The sequence below is a fragment of the Perna viridis genome, chromosome 1 (assembly GCF_037379345.1).
Source record: "Perna viridis isolate PV_CMFRI_1.1 ecotype Kerala chromosome 1, ASM3737934v1, whole genome shotgun sequence".
NCBI lineage: Eukaryota > Metazoa > Mollusca > Bivalvia > Mytilida > Mytilidae > Perna > Perna viridis.
In genome coordinates, this window is record NC_142445.1 from 27,142,345 (window position 1) to 27,167,538 (window position 25,194).

A 25,194-nucleotide genomic window follows, 5' to 3' on the forward strand; every position below is an offset into this window, starting at 1 on the left:
GTTTTATAAGCAGATTTCAAAATCACTAAACGAAAGCCATATTTAATCGAAAGATCAAAAGTAGATTTGTCTTATGGATTCATATTTGGACAACTATAAAACTAGTATCTATATTGTTCATTATAACAGTAAGACATTTTCGCTTGAATTTTATGATTATTTTATATTTGTAACATAATTGACGCTCGCATTCTGATTTTGTTCTAATTATTTTATCTAGACGAAGTGTAAAAGTCTAAATCTGACATTTTATTATCTTAAACGATTATTTGACAAGATAAATTGTCTTCCTTGAAATGCAAGTCTGTATTTTACTCAGTATTTGTAGGGGTTTCTCGTTTGTCTTTCCGTGTATACATTAATGTTCTTTTGGGTGGTTGGATTAGTTCTTCGTCTGAGGTAATTTTGATGTTCCTAGCGGCATAGATTTTCCTTGACTGTACCTCCGATTGACATTAATTTCAACATGATATTAAGTAGAAGCTGTCTAACTTTAAAGTAACATTACTACATTGGAAAAAAGAACGTCATTGATATTAAAAGGGTACCAATCATTGGATCAATTAAGTTCCTTTCAACTCGGTCTTTTTATACATCACATTGAGACTACTCATAGTTGATTGACAAGCGGAGTTCCTTTCACTTTTTAAAAATAATGCAGTACTCAAATTAAGTTATTTTTTATTACCGATCATTCAAATACATCAATCATAAGATTCATATCATAAAAAGCATTCAAAAGAGGTTTTTGATAAATAATTTTGATGGATAAAGATATCATTGATATGTTCTTCTTGAAAGGTACACGTTTTAGGTAAAATAAAGTTTTATTATCAATTTTCACTGACAAAATGTTAATTCAATAAGCATACAAATAAGAGATGGACTTATTGATAAATTAAAACTAATTAAATACAAAGACTAATCATACATTTGGTGACAATGTTTACATTTGTCGATTAAATTCCTCCAAAATACTCGACTCCCCGACAAGACTTTATACACCTACTCCTATGTATATTTGTACTGACAATAGTAAACACATTAGCCAAGCTTAGACCATGTTTCGCTAGATTAAGCCTCTATTTATTGGTGTAAACAGATGTGCTTGCTCATAATTTTGTGGTAAATTAAGCTCTTTCCATTTTGCTGTATTAAAACTAAAGTTGTGTCTCCCACTTGTCAGATTCTGTTCGTCGGTACACCTGAAAAGGTAAGGTCATATATGTAAGTTTTTTTTTCATTTCATCTACATGGTCTATCGTGAGCTAGAAGAAGAGCTATATGGTATATGCAGCAGTATGTGTATGATTATATACCTAACCGGTTATGTTTGCTTTGTAGCAATCTACTGCTGAAATTTGTTTCAGAGATTTTTATACTCTCTTGGGACAAAATAACTATTTTTAAAAGAACTCTTCAGAAATATGTTGCAAAAAGAGGCACACTGCATGTAAACTGTTGGCACTGTTTCAAATACTCTTGTTGAGCTGAATTATCAAAAAAAAAATGTTGCGGAGAACATGAATAAGATTTTAGTAAGTACACCAAGGGAAAGATTTTGAATCACAAAATTTATGGAAAAGTTTACTATACTGTATTTATAAAGACTCTTCGCCGATTTATTTTTTTTATTGCTCTGGTTTTTAAATCAATATGAACATATTTCGAAGCTACCTTTTAAAACAACCCGTTAGCGTAATCCAGTGCCTTTCTATCACTTATCTTATCAAAAAACGTTACAATGTAAACTGTGATTGTCCAAAAAAAGGTACTAACACATGTAGGTCTTACATTTTCCCGTTTTAAATTTAATTGAAACTGTTCCAGAAAATATGAATAAATATAACAGGCAAACGCATAGAAATTCTTTAAAAACAAATACAGATAACACATGCGTAGGAAAAATACCTTTGGAAGACACGGAACCGAAATAAGTATGCCGGATAAAAACTTTCTACACCGTGACCCATTCGTACTGAAAGTGTTGTGAGGTTTGTGCTGTGTTCTTTATAAACAAGAGACGGAAGAAAACTAACTTTCCACTTTCAATATATTTTAACTTTGACTATTTGACAAGCTTTAATTTCTCCATACTCTGATACTTTTAAGAGTTAACGAAGTCGTCTATAATAGATCATACACAATGCACCCACATTGTCAAATTCGCGTATTTTCATTCGGAGCATGATTTTTGTTTGTTTAAATTTGCCTGATGCTTACAGATGCTACATATTTAGCACTTAACTCAAAGTGCATTTAAATGTGGTTTTATAGACTTCCGAGTCTTCTGGATGAGGCAGGTTTTTTTTGTTTATTAACGGTCAGTTTAAACCGGGCTCGTTATATTTGTAAAAACTTTGACGTACCGGCCGCGACACTCTTAGAACAGAAAGGCAGTATTCGCCCTTTGATTTTCTGAAAATATTGCAATAATGCACGATGTCAATATCGATTTAAAAACGATTACGATGAAAACAACTGAAACCAAATACGTTGTAACCACATAGTGAGGACAAAGATACCAGCAGTTCATTAGCATTAATGTAAAAAATGACCAGAAAATGAAAAAAAAATATTTTCACAGTTTGGACGCAGCTACCATAATTATTATTATACAGTCACTTAAAACGAAATTGCAATATACTTATCATTCTATTTTCATTTCCTTGGTGCGTTCACTCAAAACGAATAATATTTTGAGAAATTTCAATACCGTTCCCATAAAGTTAATATCAATAATAAGAGAATCTATTATGTATGCAATATATGTGTGATATATATATTTTCTGCCTGCTTTACCCTATTGTGTGATAATTCAAAACTAAATGAAGTGAAAGTTTGTTCTTTCATGACCATTCCTAGTGCATTATATAAAGAAGAAGTAACTATGAGTGGTGATTGAATTCCCATTTTACCCTTTCTTACGGATAAATAATCAAAGGATTTGGATTTTTAGCACTTACACAGTGAATCATGGGGCGGCTATGAAACTTCGGGTTATTTTTATTTTAGGTTAAAATATAACATTTCTTTTCAATTTTGAAGGTAAAATATTGAACAATACTTTACTATAATCAATGTAATACGAATCCGTGATTATCAAAATGTGTATTTTTCCGATTTAACAATTTATTCAGAGGCCCCTAAGGGTGGGGGAGTTTAAATTTTTGACTTTTAAATCAATTCTTACCTATTTATTAATACAAAATTATAGTCAATTATTTCTTATCTTGAAACCCTATCAGTTCTGTTATAATATTGACATTTAAGACCTATATGAACATCCTTCAGCGCTGACAGACACTTATTGAACCCCAACTTTCCTTAATTAAACAACACATTTCTTTAAATTTTTGTTACAATTTAAACTCAAGTGCTAGTTACTTAGATTGACATAGACAGTTGAAACCAAACATTTAAAATTAAACAAAATGAGCTGAAAAGTTTAAATCAGTCGTAAAATGACTACTGGAATGCCGGATAATTTTACGGTTGCTGTGGCAGCTTCGAAATTTAGAAGACTGTCGAGCACAAGTGTAAGGGATTCACACTGGCGCACCTCTTTAATATCAAAAACTTTTAATTGTAATAGAAAAAGTGCCGGGGATGCTACGGATATCGTACGAAATTCTAAACAAGTTGTTCTGGAAAATGAAGGTGTCGTTGGATTTAAACGGTTTCGAGCTGCGGTTCAGGCAACAATGTTACTTTCTAACCGGCGTATTTCAGATCCTTCGGTTCCATCCGGTCACTCCATGGCCGATGTTTTGAAGAGAAGAGGGACTATCCAGGCAGTCAATATGCTCCAAGGGAAACGGAGGAGTGGTGGGGACTTCGTTGTCAAAGATCAACGTTTGGTAAATGCAATTCACCGAGCTGCGGACGAAAGGAAGGTAAGACTTTCCTATACAGATTATTGGTTTAGTAATTTACATTCTCCCAAGCCAGGGTTGTGAGTCAACTCAAAGATGGGGGTATTTGAAGAGTTTTTATTTTACTCTTTGGTTTATTTCACATCATGAATAAAAATAACTGAAGTCCCTTGATGTGGCGATTTGTTAGAAGTTTTTTTTTTTTTTTTTTTTTTGAATTTGTGGATCCAAAATTGCTAGACATTTCTGTTAAAATTGAATGAATTTCTACAATGAATACAAGCAGAAAAATTCAAAGCATATTCAAATTAAAGTGTATCTAAGTTTTTATCAGTGTAATACTCAAAGGGAATGTGGATAAAATTGATTCATTTGATTGGTTAATTAAGGTTGACTTAATTGTCTCACTTTTCCTCCATTTTAGTACTAACATTTTCAAACATATCAAGTTTTGTTAAGGAGGAAGACCTAGGGTAAGGGAAACAACTCTTAAAAATCACTGGAACGTTTGTATTCAACATTTTACATCAATCTTATGTAAGCATCTAATTAACTTGGATTCATTTTATTCTGCTTCAAATGAAAGCTTTTGAGGCTTAGGTGAAATTGTGTATGATGCAAACATATCATTGATTTTATGAGATGTCTACATCCTTAAGCAAAATCAAAACATTATTGTGTCTTAATTTTGAAAAATTGTCATCGTTCTATTACCGTGGTTTTTTTATTACTTTTGTGTCGGGGCCCTTCAGAGCAAACATAAAGATGCGTTTACATTTGTTAAAGACCTTTTGGTCATCTCTGAAAGTATTTAAGTGTAAGTGTTTGTAAGAATCGGAAAAAATCGGAAAAAATCAGAAACATGCATGTCAAAAACCCTCCGACCTGACAATGTAATATCACTCAAGGATACTTTCTCTATTTGAAAAGACCATTATTTGATGTCTCCATCACTGGCTTTGCGCAGAAACTGTTCAATAGAATTTTAGTAAAAATGAGGTTCATTTTCAGTGCATTTCAATGAAGTTGTAACTCAAATGATATGGAAAATCTTGTCTGTTTCCCTTGATTCTGATGCAAATAGTCAAATTACACTATCAAAATGATGTTTTTTTTTTTCAAACCATGTATCACCTACTGCCTGATTCTTACAGGGACTGACACTTAATATTTTGTGATAAGGTAATTCGCATTCGCTGATGTATTTGTTGCGTTTCGTCATATCCGTAAACCCGGTGATTTTTTTCTGAAACAAGCACATCGCATTATCCTTTTTATAATGTGTCTTATATATGCCACGTGTAGGCGCTTAGGTGAGTACTATCTAGTTATTACTACGAATATTCAATTTGACTAACAATAGGATATCAGCTTAAATAGAATGAACAATTACAATACAATACAACAAGTAAAAGTATGCCGATATAACAAATACCCGTCTAATATCGGTGAAGTATGCCGATATAACAAATACCCGTCTAATATCGGTGAAGTATGCCGATATAACAAATACCCGTCTAATATCGGTGCTGGTACTGTTCTGACCAGTCGTATAATGGAAATCCGTATTGAGACTATTTACTTTGATAAAACGAACTAGGCAAAGTTGGAAATTGGACTGGTAGCCAATAAAGGTATATAAGCATAAATTAGTATATTCTTTATACTGACCGAGTAACTGGTCCCTGGTTCGCAAAGATACTACAGTTGTAAAGTCCCTTTGTAATGCTTCTGTCGGATGTTGAACCCTGGGCCCTCTGAACATCTTTTGTATCAAAAAATAAATCTCTTTTATCTGTCACTAATGTGTAAATAAGCATGGTCTAAAAAATAATAATTTTTAATAATTTGAAGAAATATTATTTTGGTTAGGTAAATGTGTTCTAGATTTTTTACAAATCACGCACGTATATAGGTTGCTGCTTTTTAAAGTTTATTTTACACCAGCTGAAAATGTGGTTTGAATAAACAAACATTACCGATCATCCACAAGACCGGTACACGACCATTTTAATTTTTTGAAGGGATTTAAGTAATTAACTTGTCAACGGTCAACACATTACAAGCAAGTGCTTTTACAGTTAACAAAATGATAAATCCAAATGAAAATATTTATTGAATTCTGTGTTTTGTCGTTGCCAAATGTAAAAATCACAGTTACGCGGATTAAATTTAAATCTAGGCTAATTGTTAACTACTTATCTCAAGCAATAGCCTGTCAGAACAGACCTTTGAAAACAGACTATAACCGTTGGCGGGTCCAGTGGGTTCCATAAGCTGGATTTCTCCTTTATATGTAAAACAAATTCTATTCATATTATTCGAGCAATATTGATAAAAAATTAGCATGGATCCCCCTCTTTTAATAAATTTTTGGATTCGTCCCGGATAGCCCCAGAGGAACGAGTTTTTCATTGTATTTTTTCCTGGTAATTCAAATGTAACTGAAAAAGTGGTCAGTGTGGCACCAAAACTAAGCTGTGCATATATCTACAGAAACCTAGCGTGTCGTACGCTTGCACCTCATCATTACATGTGTATACAAACATTGCCTTGGTGTTGAATCCTTCCCCTTGAGTGCGGATTTAGTGTCTTCCTTCCCCGAACGGAATTCGAATTAGAAGTGATTGTTTAACTCCGCAAAGCATACATGAGATAGCTGATTTCTACGCTTTGGTGACATAATTGTCAAGATTGGTGACATGACTTGCTCTGGGGTATTTGTATTGTCAGCTAGCACAAACCCGGGTGTTGGTGTTCGTTTTAATGGTCAGCTCGTTCTCTTTTTTTAAATACATACATACCCAAAATGGACATTAACCTAAAATCAATCAATCAATTAATCAGATATCAAGTCCCTTCGATCTTTGTTGTATTTCGTTGACTGTTTGTATTAAGTATCACTCCAGCTAAGGATCATGCAAAATGTGATTCATGGGTAAAAAGCCGACATATTTTTATTTTTTATATTTTGTTTGAATTGCAGAGTAAAAAGAAAATAACATTCTGTTTTTCATATAACCTGTGTTCTTAGGAGATAAACATTATATAGAATGCAGTGTAGATTTTATAATTAAAGGAGATAACTGTAAATGGCACTCAAATTCAATAGAATCTACTGGATTTTCAATGTTGATTATCTCCTACGAGCAGGCAGATTTGAATGAATAATTACACATTTCATAGTATAGACCCATAAAACAACTTAATAACAAAAATAAAAATATGTAGCCTTTTTGGGGTGTATCACATTTTTCAGATTTTGCATGATTCTTACAAAGACAGCTACTTAAATATACTTAGAGCGAAGTTAGAAAATCTCCTGAATACTCTTGTTGATATATCAATATTTTGATAAGTAGAGAAGTTTGTTCAATCGTGTTAATAATAAAAGAAAACAGCGAGAGGATTATACACTTTGCTTTACCTACAAAAATAGTGGTTGGAGTTAACTTATTTTAATTTCAAAATGTTTGGCTGATTTAATTAATTATGTCCGATTTGGGAAAATTTGTTCACTAAGTAAACATCTTTCGCAGGTTTCTTTTGGAAGATTTAAACTTTAGATTAAGTTATTAAGTTACGTCAATGGTAAGTGGAATCTTCAAGAGTATAGGAGCGATAATAAAGGGAAGGTAGTACAGGGTGACAGTTGGAAAACTTAGAACGTGTATGGTGACAAATAAACATACGGATTTCGTATAGAAAATATTAAACGATTTTCAAGTGTTGTTATTATTCTTCGTGCTTTCACTAATAGCCTGTTGAACTAATACATGTTTGCTGTCGAGATATGATAGTCCTGTAACCTAAGAGTTTGTAGTTATGTGAAGTTTTGAGCATCTTAACGAAATCCAAATAAAAAACGTCGACCAACTACGAAGCATTTTTGTTATAAATAGGTTTCATTGATCAAAATATCTACTTGAGGTTTCATAACTTTTTTCGGACTAAGCACCCCCATCCCTTTTTGCCTTTTGATTCTAGTGTATCACTTTGTGTCTTTATCTGGTCCTCTTATGTTGGGTTCAACTTCAGCTTTTGTGCTACATGTACATTTTATATTGTAGTTTAGTAAGTGTCTTTTGGGTGTTTGGTATATAAACTTTAAGCTAGAGGGCTTAGTGTTCTTATATTTTATTTCTACTAGATTCGGTGTATATGAAGAATGTAAAAGTCGTCTATACGTTACCGTTCTGGAGTGTTTGTTTTTAAATATAATAATTTGCAGCTCGGTCGTTGCCCTTTGAACATTTCTGGATTTTTATCAAAATTTTTTTTCTAATATTTCATTCATTAAGCGTTAAAAAATGTGATTTTCTTTTTTTCAGAAAAGGCTACTTAGGAAATTTCGGGTCATCGCAAAGTCGATTGGATACATGATACATCTATCTCAGAGAGTGAGAATGGACAAGTAAGTTGAAAATCTATATGCATCTACAACTCCAGAAATGAATCGGGTAAAATCAATGAAAAGACTGAGATATACAAAAGTTTACCACATGATTGCACAGACTGATGCGGTGAACGGACAATAACTTTATGGATTAAGGTGAATTGTGCACGAAAATGTCGAAGTTTTCAGCCATTTCGTTTACATTTATTATAGTTTAGACAGTCAAATATTTTCTCTAAAATACACGTACTTGTAAAACAGATGTATCGTTTTAATATCATATATCAGTGGAGGATCCGAGAAGGGACCCAATATTTGTCAGACAATTTTGTTAATTTTGTACCAAATTTACGCATAAATGAGGAAATTGTCGTCCACAAACCCCCCTTTTATAAATTTCCTAATCAGGCCCAGCCATACATGTATACCTGAATCTTATAATGGTGTATAAAAGTTACGTACACAGAAATCGTGATTTTCGGATTGTAGATTTGTCTCGCTTTTCCTATTTGATTGACAGTAACATAAGAATGATTCCATAATCGTCAATTCCAACTCAGTATTACAATTATAGTTGTCAAATAATTGAAGATATTTATCAACTTAAATAAACGAAGTCAATTCGTATATGGAACAATTAAAGTACTATCGGTCGAGGTGAAAGTTGAAACGAGGCCAATTCGTATAAGGAACAAGTAGAGTATGGATTGAGGGCAAAGTTTGGAGTTGGCATAGAGTACATGATGAATCACTCAGATTATATATACGCTGTATTGGGGATGAAAAGTTTAAGTATAGTTATACAACGCAAACATTTTGCTGAATTATGAGGATGTTGTACCATAAATTCATTTTTATAAAACAAAAACAAAACAAAAACAACACAAAAACAAAAACGCACACACACACACATATACACAAAACAGATTAATTGATCAACACTCAATCTTTTTGTTTTTTACTTTTAGATTAGACAAACTATCTCACTTTTCTTAGGTTTGCAAGTTATTTACGTCTAATTAACTTTGATTTAAATTCCAGTGAAGATTCAAATGTGGCCTTCCGAGCTGAGATGAACAGATTGAGTGAAATCCTATCTTTGAATGACAGTGGGCAGGTTCCCCTAATTAATAGAATAGATACCTCATACTACAAAGCAAACACACAGGTATACTGACTGAATATGTTTTCTTACATGTATAGTGTAAATGTAAAAAAAAATGTAACTGGTATGGTGAATGATTACAGATGTTGTAACATAATCCAGGGATAACAAGTAAACGAAGAAAATGGACACGCATAACGAATATAATGAAACAAACACATACATGCAGAAAACCAAAACACCTGAAAACATCCTCTGCTTTCTAGATACACCAGCGAGTTGCTCATAAAATGTCACACCCGGTGTTTCCAGTTGTAACACAAATTACCTAGTATTCTAATTTGTCATCACGTAATATTGTACATGACAATATTTCAAAAAAAAATTAATTGCTTTATATTAAAGTTTTCTTGTATAATTTATCAAAAATTGAGAGCAAATATTACGTTACTATAACTCTTTCCTGCAACATAAATTTTTGGACTTAAATATTCTTTAAGTGGTTCTTCGAAAGTAAATCACTGTGTTAAAATAATAATGAAGTGCTTGTTATACCCATTAAATACAATTTGAGCGCACTTAGTTGTTAATAAATTGAGTGCTTAGAGCTCCTTTTGTGATGATGTTTTAATGCGCAGCAATTTGCTTCCGTCGTTAGAAATAATATGAGAAGAATTGATTGAAAGTTTAAAAATAACAAATCGATTGGAAGTTGAATAAAAATACAGCTTAGGCATCCATGTTATCCCAGGTTGTTAAAGGAACTATTGTAAGCAATTAATTCTAGAGACATCATTGGAACGTTCGTTTTCACCATTTTACATTAATCACATGTAAGCATCAGATTAACTTGGACTGATTTCATTCTGATTCAAACGAAAGCTTGAAAGGCTTTGGTGAAATTGACTATGATACAAATATATCACTGATTTCAAAAGTTATGTCCCTTACTCTGGGTCTACCTCCTTAAGATATTGTTTTCCTAGACACGTCACATTGACATATTTATCTTTGTATCTATAACGAATCCCTTTAGTCAGACGAACTTTGTTATTTGTTTATGCAAGTCTTGTTCTTTGCTTTATTTCTAAACCTTTCAATCTACCAAAGTATGGGGTAAAAAGAACCACTTTGCCCGTCCGTGCGTTCGTCTATCTTTGTGTTTGCCTGCTCCAACATTCAGTGGTACAATGTATCTCAAGAAACTGCATGTATAAAGATATGCATGAATCTCAAGATAGTTATTGTAACGTGCTTAAGATTGGATATATTCAAACTTCATTGAGGTTCTTCATGCTTTAAAGCTTGTATGCTCAACTCCTCCTAAACAGTTTAACGGAATTTCATGAAATTTATATGGCTGGACATCAAATGTAGAGAGATAATTTTTAGCATACTAATATGCATTTAATAGGGGGAATATTACCCAGCGAACTGGGCCGATATTTTTCAATGCTTACCATTAACTTATTACTTTAGATGAGAATGTCGCATGAAGGAAAACGGATACTTTCGAAGCAATCGCGTGACAGAACAGAGAAGGAGATTCAATACGTAAGTTTTATATACAGTAAAGCCTCAACTGAACCCTTATTAACCCGAATACCTTTAGTAGTTGTCCAAGAGCTCTACTAAATACCAGCCTTGACAGACGAATATCTAGTTCTACAGAAGTTCGCGTCAGACAAGTTTCATTTTACAGATAATTTACCCTCTTTATTTTGACGTACTATGTGATATGGATACCACGATTGAATTAAGGGGAAATCTAGAGAAATGGAAAAATAAATTATCAATCAACTTATTTGTCATCGTCTTTGATGTCTGGTCACCTAGAAGTGTTCTAAATAATGAGACGCTACTCAAATTTTAAGTGCATACTTTATTTCGAACAAAAGTACATGGTATTTCACAATTTTACAATTTCACAATATCAATATGAATAATGTATCAAAATAGTTTACAAATATGTATCGATGATTAATTACTTTAATATCTGACAAAAGTCATTGCTTATCAGTAATATAAATTTTGAAAATTACGAACAACGCTGTTGATTTCATGACGTTCCCATGACGTTGGCGGTGCAAAAACACGGCGTCTTATCGCACTAATTATTTTGTATTCAAGCGGTCAGTTATACCCACCGGTAAAATTTGTAAATTGATAGTGATAGAAATTATGAATATGTTTGCAAAACATAACAATGAACATATGATAGACTTGTTTTGTCAATGACCGCAAAATGGATTTTTAATAACCAAAGTTGATAGTTGATTAGACGATAAATCAACACATTTGCATAAAATTTCAAGATTACAAAAAGAGCATCATTTTAGAAATCCGTAACCATTCATCAACCGCACGCCCTAAAACAATCAATCATGATTAAAATCAATTGAATTTTCTGTCAGTTTTTTTTCTTTGTAGGCCACCATTGCTCTGCGCAATGTGAAGACCATCGCTGATTATCCTCTACATATTCAACAGCAATTAGCCAAATATGGTTTCTTTGAAAGGTTGGATTATAAATAGAATTTAATTTCTTTGTTGTTTATACATACATGTATTTTAAAACGCCTACCGCATAAGCAATTAATTTGATAGAGATTTGTTTTATCTTGGTATTATTAATGAAGAACGAATTGAGAGAAGTACATGCATGACACTGTTAAACATATAGTGGAACTGTTGTGATTGAATGTACTGTAAAAATGCAGTAGTTGACCTGGCGCGACATCACCGTGAAAAAAAAATCATGACGCGCATAACACAACCTCATAATGACCTATAAAACTGTGAGATCGTGGTGAGTTCCTCTTGATTGTTGTGTGAGGAGGCCTTATCAAGTTTGGTGAATTTAAAAGTACCTCATCACAAATGACGTACTGGTCGTCAGTTAAACTGGATAATAGGAATTCTATTTGATATTATGCAGATATTTTGCAGAATTATTATAATCACATTCTCTTGTTCCCTTTGATGTAATATGTATATTTTTTTGTCGACACTTTGTTTTGAATTACAGCCATTGTTTAAATAAAAAAAACTTTTAAAACTAAAATCGAACGTTTAAACATACACAAAACATGGAACCCTTGAAAATCCAACATACTGTTGGTTGTCCAAAAATGTATTCATTTGCTTTGCTTCAATACTTGCCAATCTCAATGACTTCATCATATTTGAACAAAGGAATAAAAAAGGGACAGATTCGGTGAACCGCAACAATCGTAAAAATCGTAAAACCTCTATAAAATAAATACTTACAGGGATCATCAAAAGGTGTTCAATAAGTGTAAAAACACACAAGTAAGCTCTGAAAGGCCCAGAAAACAAAAGTAATACAATCCATGGTAACAGAACGGTGACACTCCTTCAAAATAAACTAAAACGTCAAATAACGACACGAAGACACATTAATGACCACCATTGACATTAGGGCCGACGGTAGCATTTTGTCACATATGCTTTTTTTTTCATTTCAGTTATGAACCAAAGCGAATAGTTGTGAAGGAGGGGCGACCATCTGAGAATTACTACATACTCATATATGGTCAAGGTAACTCAAATAGAAATATGTCTTTCTAAAGAGTTTGCTTCTTAACTAGTACCATTGATTTGTTTATTAATTTTTATTGCAAAATTAATCATAGCAATTCTTTAAGGATAGAAATCAATAACAGAGTTACATGTACTTCTTTATGTGAATGGTTATATATTTTCATGGATAATCTGTTTAATCAGAATAGATACCATGAAGCTGTGTTAACGTTTTTATGTAACACCAGACTAATTTACTGTATTCAGCCATGGATTATTCCAGTTCAGATCATCTCTAACTTTCGATAAATCTGTCTCCTGAACCTTAGACTAAATTTTGTATCTTCTGACAGTTAAAAAAAGCGTGTGGTCAGATTCCATTTCCTACTTAGCTAACTCATTAAATATTACTTTAAGTTGTATATTTTAGAATTGTTTGAAAATCTGCTTTTATTTCCTAGAAAAAAATGATTTGATAGTGTTTTAGTACATTGTAGTACCTCACCCCTGATTAGAGCAGATCTGTTGCTGATAAATTCATCTAAAAGCAATAATTCGAAATAAAGAAAGTATGGCTATTTAGAAATGATACTGTGCCAAGTAAAATGGAACGTTTTAGAGTAAAAAAAAACGATGTACGAGTCATAATATTTCTTTTCATATTTATCATATTGTATAAATGAATCCTGGTTTTGTTTTTATTAGTCATTTCCAAATGACATCACCCTCGAACAATCCTATTTTTACTATTTCAACATGAGAAGTCAATGCACTCACACAGTTCAGTAATATACAGCACTCCAACAGTTTTTATTGTCTTTTTCTGCAAATATGGTTTAATTATCTATTTCATATATTATAAAATTCTTTTTTAAGTAATGTTTGCCAAAATGGATGCTGGGAACATGGCAAAACGTTTAGGATCACTTTATAGAGGGTACTACTTTGGAGTAAGTATGTAAGTCAGTTTCTTTAATTCCCCTTAACGAGTAAGTCTCATTTATAAACTTTACGTAAATGTATGTACTGCAGAACATTTTCATATGAGAAAAGGTTCAATAGTAGCCAGAAAAACGAAAAAATATATTTCAATCCTCAAAGGATAATCAATTGCACGGAAATGTCAGATCGACATACAGACAAATTAACTGACTTCAATAAGTTAAAGAAAAGACGCTCGTAAATCGGTTCTTCGCAAATTAGAGCATCGACATAAACACGCATTTTATCTACATGAATACAGTGAAACATGACTAAACCGAACCTTGTTTGCATTGAAACATGTGTTCAGTTAGACAGGTGTTCGATCGGATTACACAGGTCATAAATGCATTAGAACTGAAATAAAGGGGACTTCAAAGGATGTCTGGTTTAGACAGGTTTCTTGTCAATTATGGATTCGGTTTGAACATTTTTCTCTGTACTGTGAATATTCTGTTTACCTATGAACAAACGGGGTCAACTCTTTAGTTGTACTGTTTCACTTTTAGGACAGGTATATGTAAGAGTCCTATTATATGTTTATTCACATGTATTTACTCTACGTTTCCAAAATATTTCAATTTACTAAGCAACAACTTACTAGTTACTGAATTGTATTTTGCCCTTTATACAATCTACAAACTGCACTGACTTATTTTTAAAATTTAAATAAAGGTTTGGTTCAATTGAAGTAACACATATTTGTTCCATCTCAAACATTCTGATGAGTATGAAGGAATGTCAATATGAGCAAATGTCTTTACTTTGAACTTGAGTTATGAATCACGTACAACTTCATCATTGTCAATAAATTGTTATTGTCATTAAGTATTTACTTAATCGATTCAGCAATTCAATTACAGGAATTAGGCATCTACAACGGAACTCCTCGACAGTCTTCAATCATAACCGAGGAATATACGGAACTTTTACGTGTCTCTGACGTGGTAGGTTTGGCTCTTTCAATAAGTAGTTTTAATTACACTGTTGCGCATGTTTCCATTTGGGTCAATGATTGACAGGAAGTTGCATCATCAAGGGTATCAGAATACTAAACGGAAAGGGTGGTTTATTTATTTTATCTTTTTCTTCTAAATTTATACATTTTCCTTTGATATAGAGAGTATTAGTTCGAGAACATTAAAATATCGTTTTTCATCGTCGATGTTGTTGAGTCAATCCTTCTCAGAAATTTATCTTATAGTACGTTTGAAATGAATGAAATAATGAAATTGATTGTAAAGTTCTTACTTAAACTGTTTCTAAGACATTATGACAAGTATTGTACTTCGAGTTGATTGTCTGACTGTGTGTACCTTTAATTGCCTAAGTCGCTTTGTCTGGTTGGTATTTACCAATTCTTCACGTTGCATTACATACTTTCACCTTGAAAATCGTTATAATCTTACTAGATATAAGATATCAACAGTATGATGAGTATATTGTTTCAAGACTTAATCATTAAAGTTTATAATTCTAGGATTTCAAACGAATATTTATGGGAGGCGACATTTCCAGGGATCCTGAAAACGATGGCTTCCTTACGTAAGGCTAAAGCTTAAAGCGATATATATTACTTAATCTTTTAAATCTTTTAAGATGATTTGGTTAAATACAACATTGGCTTACAATACGACAAACGTTATGTAAAACTTCAAAAATCAAGTATCAATCTTTAAAGGAAAGAAGAAAAAAAGAACTGCACATTCTACTGAATAAACTGCAAGTGCTACGGCTTCTGCAAGAGTAAACAAGGGAACCAATGTTATAGCGGTAATCAAAGAGTAATGAAAAGAACCAAGGTTACAGCAGTAATCAAAAGAGTAATCAAGGGAACCAAGGTTATAGCGGTAATCAAAAGAATGTTATCCAGGAACAAAGACCAGACATGGAAAACAGACACAACAAAGAACATAAAGTAACGAAAATAATACATACATGGTAACAAAAGCAAATGAGCAACTTAGACTTCAATAAAAACTGGGAGCATGTAACACATGCGTCAAACAAGCACATTTACACGGTTATCGTTGAATGTCCTTTGGTTGATTTAAGTTTGATTTTAGTATTCATGCTTTTTAATAATTCAGAGCAAATGTTGAGATTTTACTGCTATTTTAACCTTCGTATCCATCAGAGAAAGCAATGTTGTCAATAGTTTTTTTTACTTATAAAATGATTATTATCATAATGATATTTAATTCTAAGACACTATGCCCCATATGAACCCATATCTACTCATCTGATTTAAAGTTACTCTCCCTGTTTAAACGGAAGGCATTAATTTTATCAAATAAAAGTTTTCTGTTTAACAGGAATGTAATATACCTCAAAGGTTGGCCACTGAAAGTTCTTACAGGGAACAGAAAAGCAATTATGACAAGCTATTACCAGTAAGTTAAACTTTATTGTTTCGTTTATTTTCTTTCGATTACTAACATTTCCGTATCTGGACCAATTTCTTCCGCAGGCTTAATAACCACTTCTTTTACTTATTGACTGATTTTAAGTCCACAAAAGAGTAAGATCTGTTATCTTTGCTCTTAACTCACAGAGCAGTATTCGTTAATTCATAGCAGTGCACTATAAAAGTATGGTTCTGTTAAACTTATAAACCAAGATTTTCCCTCAAAACCTCCCTCAGTTCAAACTTAGATATATCAGACAATTTAAAAAAAAAGGAATTTAAAGAAATATCCAATTTAGAAATATTTTATGACTGACATCCAGACTTTAGCTAGCTAATAATCAAGCGGAGCGAGACGTAGAAAATTAGGAAATGGTTACTTGTTACTGATTGGTTGGTTCTCTTTGAGTAAATCAGATTATGTTGTATAATCTGGCTTGGTACTATGAAGTCAGTAACATTGACTGATCCGCACTCCACGATTCAAATAATCCCCACACAAAATGACGTTTTGAATACGAATCAATTATTTAAAATATTTGGAGTGTCATTCATTACAAATTAAATTATAAGAAATGTAATATATATTTTAACACCATATAGACAAAAATTGATATAAGGTTATAGATTTGTGGGTATATTTGTATCGAATCAAAAAGTATATTGATATTAGATTTAGCTTTGGAGAGTTATTTTATGAGGCTTTTACAAGAAATGTCATACCGGGTAGTCGCTATATTGTGGCAATAGCTAACAATACTACATGGATAAAACCCTCCGTACCATAATATTTGTAATTTACAGTATATCTTTTTTTTTTGTGTGTTTGTTTGTTTGTTTGTTTGTTTTTTGTTTCAAATTCCCTTTGTTTTATTGTTTACTTCTTATTTTGAAGTGTTTTGCACAAAGTCAATATGGGAATATACTGCAAACTTACATTAGGCTGCTTGTTTAGTAAATATCAATGATTCGTCCGTAATTGTGGTACTTATAGATTTTGCTATCATTTTTTTTACAGAAGAAAGTCAATTCTAACCAGGGATAGTAATTTGTCAGAGTGGATTTATATTGTTAAATCAGTAAGTTTTTAGTGCAATTAAAGAAAACCGTCATTGCAATCATCACTGGAAATTATTCAATGCGAAAGTAGAAAGTTAGGGAGCTTTAAAATTATAACCAAAATTCTTTACATTCACATTATTATACATTGTAATTGATTTCAAGGAACTCTGATTTCAAAAGCTGCATATTATAGAACATAACTAGCTTGTTGAATGAATTTAAAAACAGAGAGGTCATCAATATTCAGAATAATTTAAAGTTGTTCATTTGATTCCAATTTACATACTGTACTTTGATAAGCTATATGTATTTTGTTTCTTGAATCTGTCTCGGATATATCGCCATTTTGCCATACATATTTTAGTATATCACTGATATATCGCCATTTTGCCATACGCCTTTGAGTATACCACTGATATATCGCCATTTTGCCATACGCCTTTGAGTATACCACTGATATATCGTTTTAAGGTTTATTAATTCTATGAGTCTTGTTTTTCATAAGGGTTCAATACGTGTTATGAAGAAATTGGTAAAGACAAAAGCAAATACAAGCAAACGGAATGGTCTATACAAGAAACTTGCTAATTGTGATGGCTATAAAGCTTTCCAATCTGCCGAGGAGGAATACCAGAGATTTATACTTTACAATAATATCGAAACACCTCCACCTTTGACAAGATATGGTGACGATGAAAGCATCATAAGTTTAAACAGAGAAGAATCATCTCTTACTTTACCTCTGATGCTGAAGTTGCAACGTGCTTGTCGTCCTAGGACTGCTTTTACTGACGTCACTGATGTGTCATCGAATAGGTCATGGCGTCGAATGTCTATGTCATGGTCCAGCGGTTATGAGCGAACTAATAGAAAACAGGTAAAAATACCCTAATGATTTGGACTTTTTTATTTTCAACGAAATCATTTGTTCCTAATGTGTTAATAGAAGTCCAAGCTTTTACTTTGTGTATCGATAAACAATAATTCTGTTAATAAACGATTTCAACAGTTTGTCACTAAAAGAAGACCGTAAAAATTCCCTAATGTTTGGCAAAGGTACATCATGTAATTAATATTTACACATTATATGTTAGCAACTGATATCAACAATCTACTTAAGGAATATAACTAATATCTGAATATATCATCTTGTATAAAGAACTTTGGTTCGACTTACACAGTATAAACCACTTCGCAGTGTATGTAATGGGTAAATCGAACCCAGTTCTTTATACAAGATAATATTTTCAGATATTAGTTGCATCATTATGATTTAATATTATGGCAAAAACTATGACAAAGTCATATTAATAAATTCCAATATAAACGCCTTTTTTCAGACAGGATTAATTCATTGGTAAAAGTAACCCAGTTCAAAAGGGGCGTGGTTTAAAGTTTAAAGCGGTCTTATTGATCAAGTAATAGGAAAAATGTGTATCTAAGATAAAATAAAAAGGACGGTATCTTTTCTAACAGTAAAAAATGGTCATATTGAATTATATAGAAAAAAAGATACCTAACAGACCTATATTGGTAATATACTTTTTTACGCCTTAATTCTTTCTACAATATGCGATGACTATTGTGACCATCATGGCACTACAATGGCGGGGTTATGATAGAAGACACTAAACGCTAAAGCTAATTATGAAATAAACATTATACAATATATAACCTTAATGTTTTTTTTTTAGATTTCGAGTTTCTGTCCGTCATCTATACAATCCCCACGAACACAAGTCTCGTCATCACTGTCTTCACACGAAAACCAGGAAAATCGACAATCAGGTAGAGATAGATGTTTCGAACTTTATGTTTGAATCCTTAATAATTGTGCTTTAATGCAGTTAGACATTTTAAACTTATCATTGCTTTTCTAAGACTTTATAAATACATTAATAACGCTTTGTCGTCTACGAAACCGTTGTATAGAAGTTTGTTTACATTTGTTTAAAGGTCAAGTTGAGATAACCCGTCTTCTTTTGTGCTCCTGAAACAACTAAACTGTACTTTTAAAGATAATTTCGATCCCAAACAGTTTATCGTTCGTATTGGTAGATTACAAAAAAATGTAAAGAAAAAAAATGTGTGTGTGTTTGTGTGTGTTAAATTTTAACACCACAAAACTGTATAGTTATGTACATGCTACTTTCAGTTTGCTATCATGGGGAGGGTCTTTTTTTTTAGAAAAAAAAATATGATAACTTACATGTAATCGAGAATTTAGCATTAAAATTAAGACACAAAAGTAGCATTAGGTTATTTTTACTTCTCCTTATTTTCATGAAATATGCTGTAGTATAGAAAGAAACTTTATACTATTGACTTATTTTCATGAAATATACTGTTGCATAGACACTTTTTTTAATGAATTAAAAACATGATAGGGAGACATTTTCCCAAATAATATGAAATGAAATGGGCTCTACTTATATATTATCAAGTTAATGGTGACCAGATTTTTTTAAAAGTCTGAAAAATCATTTGATTGATTTGATATATTAAGTAGTACTCCATCTAAGAATCATGCAAATGTAATTCACGGTTGGAAAGCCTACATGTTTTTATTTTTGATATTTTGTTTAAATTGTTATGATAAACAGAAATTGACATGTGGTTTTTCATATAACCCGTGCTCTTAGAAGATAAAAATTATATAGAATGTACTGTGGAATTCATACCTAAGCGAGATAACTCTGTAAATGACAGTAAAATGCAATAGAAACTGTTGTATTTTCAATGTGAATTAAAAGAGCAGACAGATTGGAATGAATAATTATATATTTCATCATATATATATATCTATAAAGCAACTTACTTACAAAATAAAAATATGTAGCCTTTTTTGAGGTGTATCACATTTTGCAGAATTTGCATGATTCTTACAAAGACTGCTACTTAAGTACAACCTTTGAACAAATTTTCGTCTGAGAATTTCAGAAAAAGTCAAATCGAAGACGTCTGTTTTTTAAAGAGTATATGTTTGAGTTCTGCAAGTACGAGAGTTTTCAAATATGAAAATCCTGAGCAGGATTGTTACAGAAATTTGCATTCATCTTCAATATAATCTTATAATTATATTTGTATCACGTTTACGAAAATGCAATCCTCAAGAAAAAAAACCAGCAGTGATCTTAGATATGCTTTCTTTGATTGACACAACAGAAAAATGCCAATGAGAATTATTTTAGATCCATTAAAATCTTGTAATTTTAAAATTACCTTAATTTGCGCACCTGTAAGTCTTAGACGGTTAGTTCCAGGTGTTATAATATATATATATTTATATGACAATCCCATTCTTTAAATTCCTGGGTTTTCCTTAGAAAATTTGCTATAGTGTTCTAATAACGTTTGACGCCAATCATATATAAATATTGTAGGAGTGATTAGGCTAATTAAAAAATGATATATACTTATTTTGATTGTAGGTTGGCATCTGATATGAGTATTTTAAGATTTGTCAGATAAAACTTTTAATGATGAGGTGATACGTATATGATACGTTTTTAAGTAACAAGAATTTAAAGTAATTTGGCAATAATTTTAGCTATTTTGACCATCTTGTTTTTGTTTCGTATATATTTCACCTACAGCTGCTCCGAAAAAAGATGAAGGACGCAGAACTATATTTGACGATTGGGATGCGGCTACAAAGTTCAAGGTATTTCATTCATAATGAGTATTCAAGAATGTGTGCTTTCGTTTAAGTAACAGTCCACATAAAATTCAGACACAACCAATGGTAAATTGATTCATGGTCAAGAAAAATCACCAAACTTTTTAGAAAATCATACATTTATCTCCCACTAAAATCAACCATATCAAGCCAAATAAAGGACGATAACTCAAAGTGCAAATTCCGTGTACTTTTATCTAAGCGCAACACCCAAATGAAAAATCAAGACTGATTAATATGTGATCTGTAACTGATTCTGAGTAACAAATAAAATAAATTTAGTGGGTTCTTAACATGCATGAATCACCTCCTATCTGATCTTTAGAAAGACTGATACTTAAGTTGAAAAATGTCCCAGCAAAACGTTTCTTAAAATGTTGTAGTATGAACTGGAATCAGCAAAAATGAATTAAATAAAGGGAAATAACAAAAATAATGAACTGATAAAAGAATAATTAAAGGAACCAAGGTTATAGTGGTAATCAAAAGAATGTAATCCAGGGACAAAGACCAGACATGGACAACAGACATACACAACAAAGAACATGAAGTAAATAAAATCATACATACAAAGTAACAAAAGTAAATAAGCAACTCGGACTCCATTAAAAAAACTGGGAGCATAGACCAGGAGCACTGGTAGGGTAAGCGTCCTCTGCTTTTCTAGAAATACCCGCCGAGTTGCTCATAAAAAGTCAATCTAGGCAATAGACAAAAGGAATAGTCTAAAAGGAAAGTCAATAGAATAAGTGGCATTATCAGGGTAAAAAGACGGAAAGTTGGAAAGAGTAATCAAGTGAACCAAGGTTATAGCGGTAATCAAAAGAATGTAATCCAGGGACAAAGACCAGACATGGAAAACAGACATACACAACAAAGAACATAAAGTAACTAAAATCATACATACAAAGTAACAAAAGCAAATGAGCAACTCGGACTCCACTAAAAACTGGGAACATGAACCAGGTGCACCGGTAGGGTAAGCGTCCTCTGCTTTTCTAGAAACACCCGCCGAGTTGCTTATAAAAAGTCGAGTCCGCGGTAGACAAACGAGGAGAGGAAAACTATGACCCGTTGAATAAATCAGTTTTCATGGTGCTGATGGATACACCATAACGATCCACGAGTTCATGATGGCGACCATAAAACTTTTGCAGTGATGACTTCAATCTTGTAACAACATAACCCTGTTCCAGAAGCTTATTTGTTAGAGTTAAAAAGTCTGCGTAGTTTCGGCAAGCTTTGGCATAACGTATGAGTTGTGATATGAACACTCCATACGCAGGATCCGAAGGGATGTTGCCACAGATGAAAGGAAAGTTGACAATTCTGAATGAAAAGTCAACCATTGCAATGGTCCTGACTTGGTAGAGTAATTTTAAAATGACAGGTGATTTAAACCAGGTTTATCGCGCACTTAACCTCCCGCTTCCATTACGGTTCACCATTTTCTGTATTTTGACACAAATGTGCGGCATCAAATTGCCACCAGTCAAAATCGACAAAACAGTACCAACTATGAAACTTTGAAATTGGTAACATACTTTAAAACGTATATTATTCTGATGCTTAAACAACGACGAAATTAAAAAGCAAACGAGAAAAAGGTTTCATTGCTTTGAAAGTAGATGAAACATAATTTCATAGTTGCTTTTGTTTCCTTCTTATATTTTGTAATTACTTTCACGATCACCAAAGATGATATTTCTGCATCCAGCGGTAGTTCATTTTTACTTTTTTATAAATCGGTGCATTTCAAAAAAAAATTCGATGCCAAACAAGTAACTGTAAACAAATCAGTAAAGGATTTTCTACCTAATGTCGTTAAAGGAAAATGGTGACTTGATTGTTTCTCAGTCGAAACGTTGTCAGTTTCATACACTTTAGATATTATACGAAATTGGACAGACATTATTCCTGGCTTCGTATAACAATTAAGAATTGGCAATAATAAAATTTTTGTCTATTGAAAAATAACATAAATTTTCCATGTGCATATTATTTATTGTGCGAATTGCAATAAACAAAATATGTACATGAAAAATTTATGTTATTTTTCAATAGACAAAATTTTTATCTTGGCCAATGCTATAAATTAATTTTAAAACACATTTTTATCTTTAAACATGAGAAAAGTAGCTCTGAATTTAACTGAATAGGGGCGTGTCAATATTTTTTATCCATTGAGATATAACAAAATTATGTTAACCAATCAGATTACAGTATTTATCTCAAATTAATTTGTTGTGTAATCAGTGTAAGCTTTTATAATAGAACCTTTTTGTGCCAATCTCCGAAACAGAGGTTCTTGTATCTCCCACGTCAAACAAACACTTTAGTAACTACCAACGTCTGTTTCGGAAATTGAATTTCTGCTAACTGTAGGATTGTCGATGAGCATACGTGGGGCATGCTCGAGATATCTATACTACTGCGAGGAAATTGTTTTGTTCTACCCAAGCCCTACCTTGCGGAAGTGTATATTGAGCATTCTCATCAACTTAACATAAAAGGGTCAATTGATTTACTTCTAGAACTATTCACTATTCACACTATTTATTCTATTGAAATACATAATTTCCTTTTTTCCTTACTGGGTGTCGTTCACTTACCATAAGAAACTGTCAGGAGTAGAAATGATGTTTTCACGATGTAACATCTTATTTTTTATATGTTTTTTTTTGTGTGTTATTTTCAATTATTCACTATTAATTTGTGTACATATTTTTGTAAATCATTGAAGGACAAGGAGTTAACAGAAGCTGATTTAAATCCACAATTTGTTGAGGTTCAAACGTTAACGAAGGGTCAAGTGTTCGTAAGTATTACATGTGCATATCCATTCAGAGTGTGTAGAAAATAGTACCGGTTTTATTGAACATCATTAAACAAATGTATTTTTGCAATGATAAAATTGTCGATCAAGTTTGAAAATAGATTGCCAAGAATAATTGCATCATCCCCCCTTTTCAATACAAAACATTTACCCATATTTAACTGTTTATCGGTAACATAACTTAATGTGAACTTCTTCAATATACTCTAAACTATCACAAAAAAATTAAGATTCGCATATTTTAAATATGATTCAACATTACGCATATACTCGACATTGTAAGGCAAGCGAGATAACTCAATTCAGTATTACATTAAAGTGACAATTTCATTTTTAGGGATTGCAATACACCTTGTACAAAGATCAACCACAGCCAAGCTTTATTGTTATCAGCAATGGTGCAGAGTGTGTGAAAATCAATCGTAAAGTATTTGAGGACAATTTGACATACCGTGTTAAAACAGAACTTCTTAAATTGGTAAGGATGTTTAAACAGAATTTCCTAAATTTGATAGTATGCGGGACCCAATTTTATAATTTGCTGGATCCGACCCCTTTTATATATTATGGATCCACTCCCAAACGTTAATTCTTATATTTTAGGAAAATGAATGAATACACAAAAGTTTGACAAAATTAGTATAAGCATTAACTAAGTTTACTTATCAACCATGTGGTCACCATGATGTTCTATTTGTTACAGGTGCCACCTTACCCTACAGATAACTATTTACAAGACAGATTAGTGACACAACTTAATTGGGAATCTTACAAGCATATTTTGATAGAAAATATGGTGAAACAGCATGAAAGTGGAAATTCAGGCAGATATAGTTACAAGGCACCAAGCATAAGACTCAAATGATTGTTTTGTAATGGACAAAATGTAATAAGGGTGCGATGGAGACGCTGTAATCGATTTTCATTTTATTCACTTACTAGGAATCAGCGCTATATAGTCTTAAAAATGATTACGACTGTGCTATACCATGATGGAATTAACATAATAAAGACATTCGTTTAATATAATATCGATTGTATTATCGAACGAAAAAAATCCAACAATTATTTTACTTATTAAACAGTTGTGTATTAAAGAGAAAGGTGAAAGGATGAATCCAAATATATATGTTCGAGTTAAGTGCTATATGACTCTTATTATTGAAAAAATAATTTCCAGTATCAATCTGATACATTGCATCAAGCAAAAACATCTTCGAACAATGTGAATGTCGGACTTTATCTTCAATACAACCATAGGAACATAGATATAAAAGACAACAATGCAAATCGTATAGTATTGCAAATTT

At 32.1% G+C, this 25,194-nt stretch overlaps 1 protein-coding gene across 3 annotated transcripts; it reads left to right on the plus strand.

Moving 5' to 3' along the window:
• LOC148628026 (cyclic nucleotide-binding domain-containing protein 2-like) lies at window positions 1–24,913 on the plus strand. Of its 3 annotated transcripts, none has more exons than XM_088583520.1 (18): window positions 1–128; window positions 3,733–3,896; window positions 8,207–8,289; window positions 9,313–9,439; window positions 10,856–10,930; window positions 11,807–11,895; window positions 12,865–12,938; window positions 13,796–13,869; window positions 14,764–14,847; window positions 15,381–15,445; window positions 16,216–16,293; window positions 17,326–17,386; window positions 17,875–18,246; window positions 19,064–19,157; window positions 20,966–21,033; window positions 23,792–23,866; window positions 24,222–24,362; window positions 24,588–24,913. In XM_088583520.1, exons 1-18 carry the CDS (start codon window positions 74–76, stop codon window positions 24,747–24,749), a joined length of 1,941 nt encoding a protein of 646 aa, XP_088439646.1. In that variant the 5' UTR covers window positions 1–73; the 3' UTR covers window positions 24,750–24,913. The 3 variants fall into 3 exon arrangements, with proteins under 3 accessions (XP_088439646.1, XP_088439654.1, XP_088439636.1); XM_088583528.1 differs by lacking the exon at window positions 1–128 and adding an exon at window positions 1,116–1,213; XM_088583510.1 differs by lacking the exon at window positions 1–128 and having other exon boundaries at window positions 3,372–3,896.
• Window positions 24,914–25,194: the final 281 nt, after the last annotated feature.

Coding starts and splice junctions, on each gene's coding strand:
- LOC148628026 (XM_088583510.1), top strand. CDS start 3,465: ATGACTACTGGAATGCCGGATAATTTTACGGTTGCTGTGGCAGCTTCG. Junction 17,387..17,874: donor GGATTTATATTGTTAAATCA/GTAAGTTTTTAG, acceptor GTTTTTCATAAG/GGTTCAATACGTGTTATGAA. Junction 18,247..19,063: donor AGCGAACTAATAGAAAACAG/GTAAAAATACCC, acceptor TTTTTTTTTTAG/ATTTCGAGTTTCTGTCCGTC.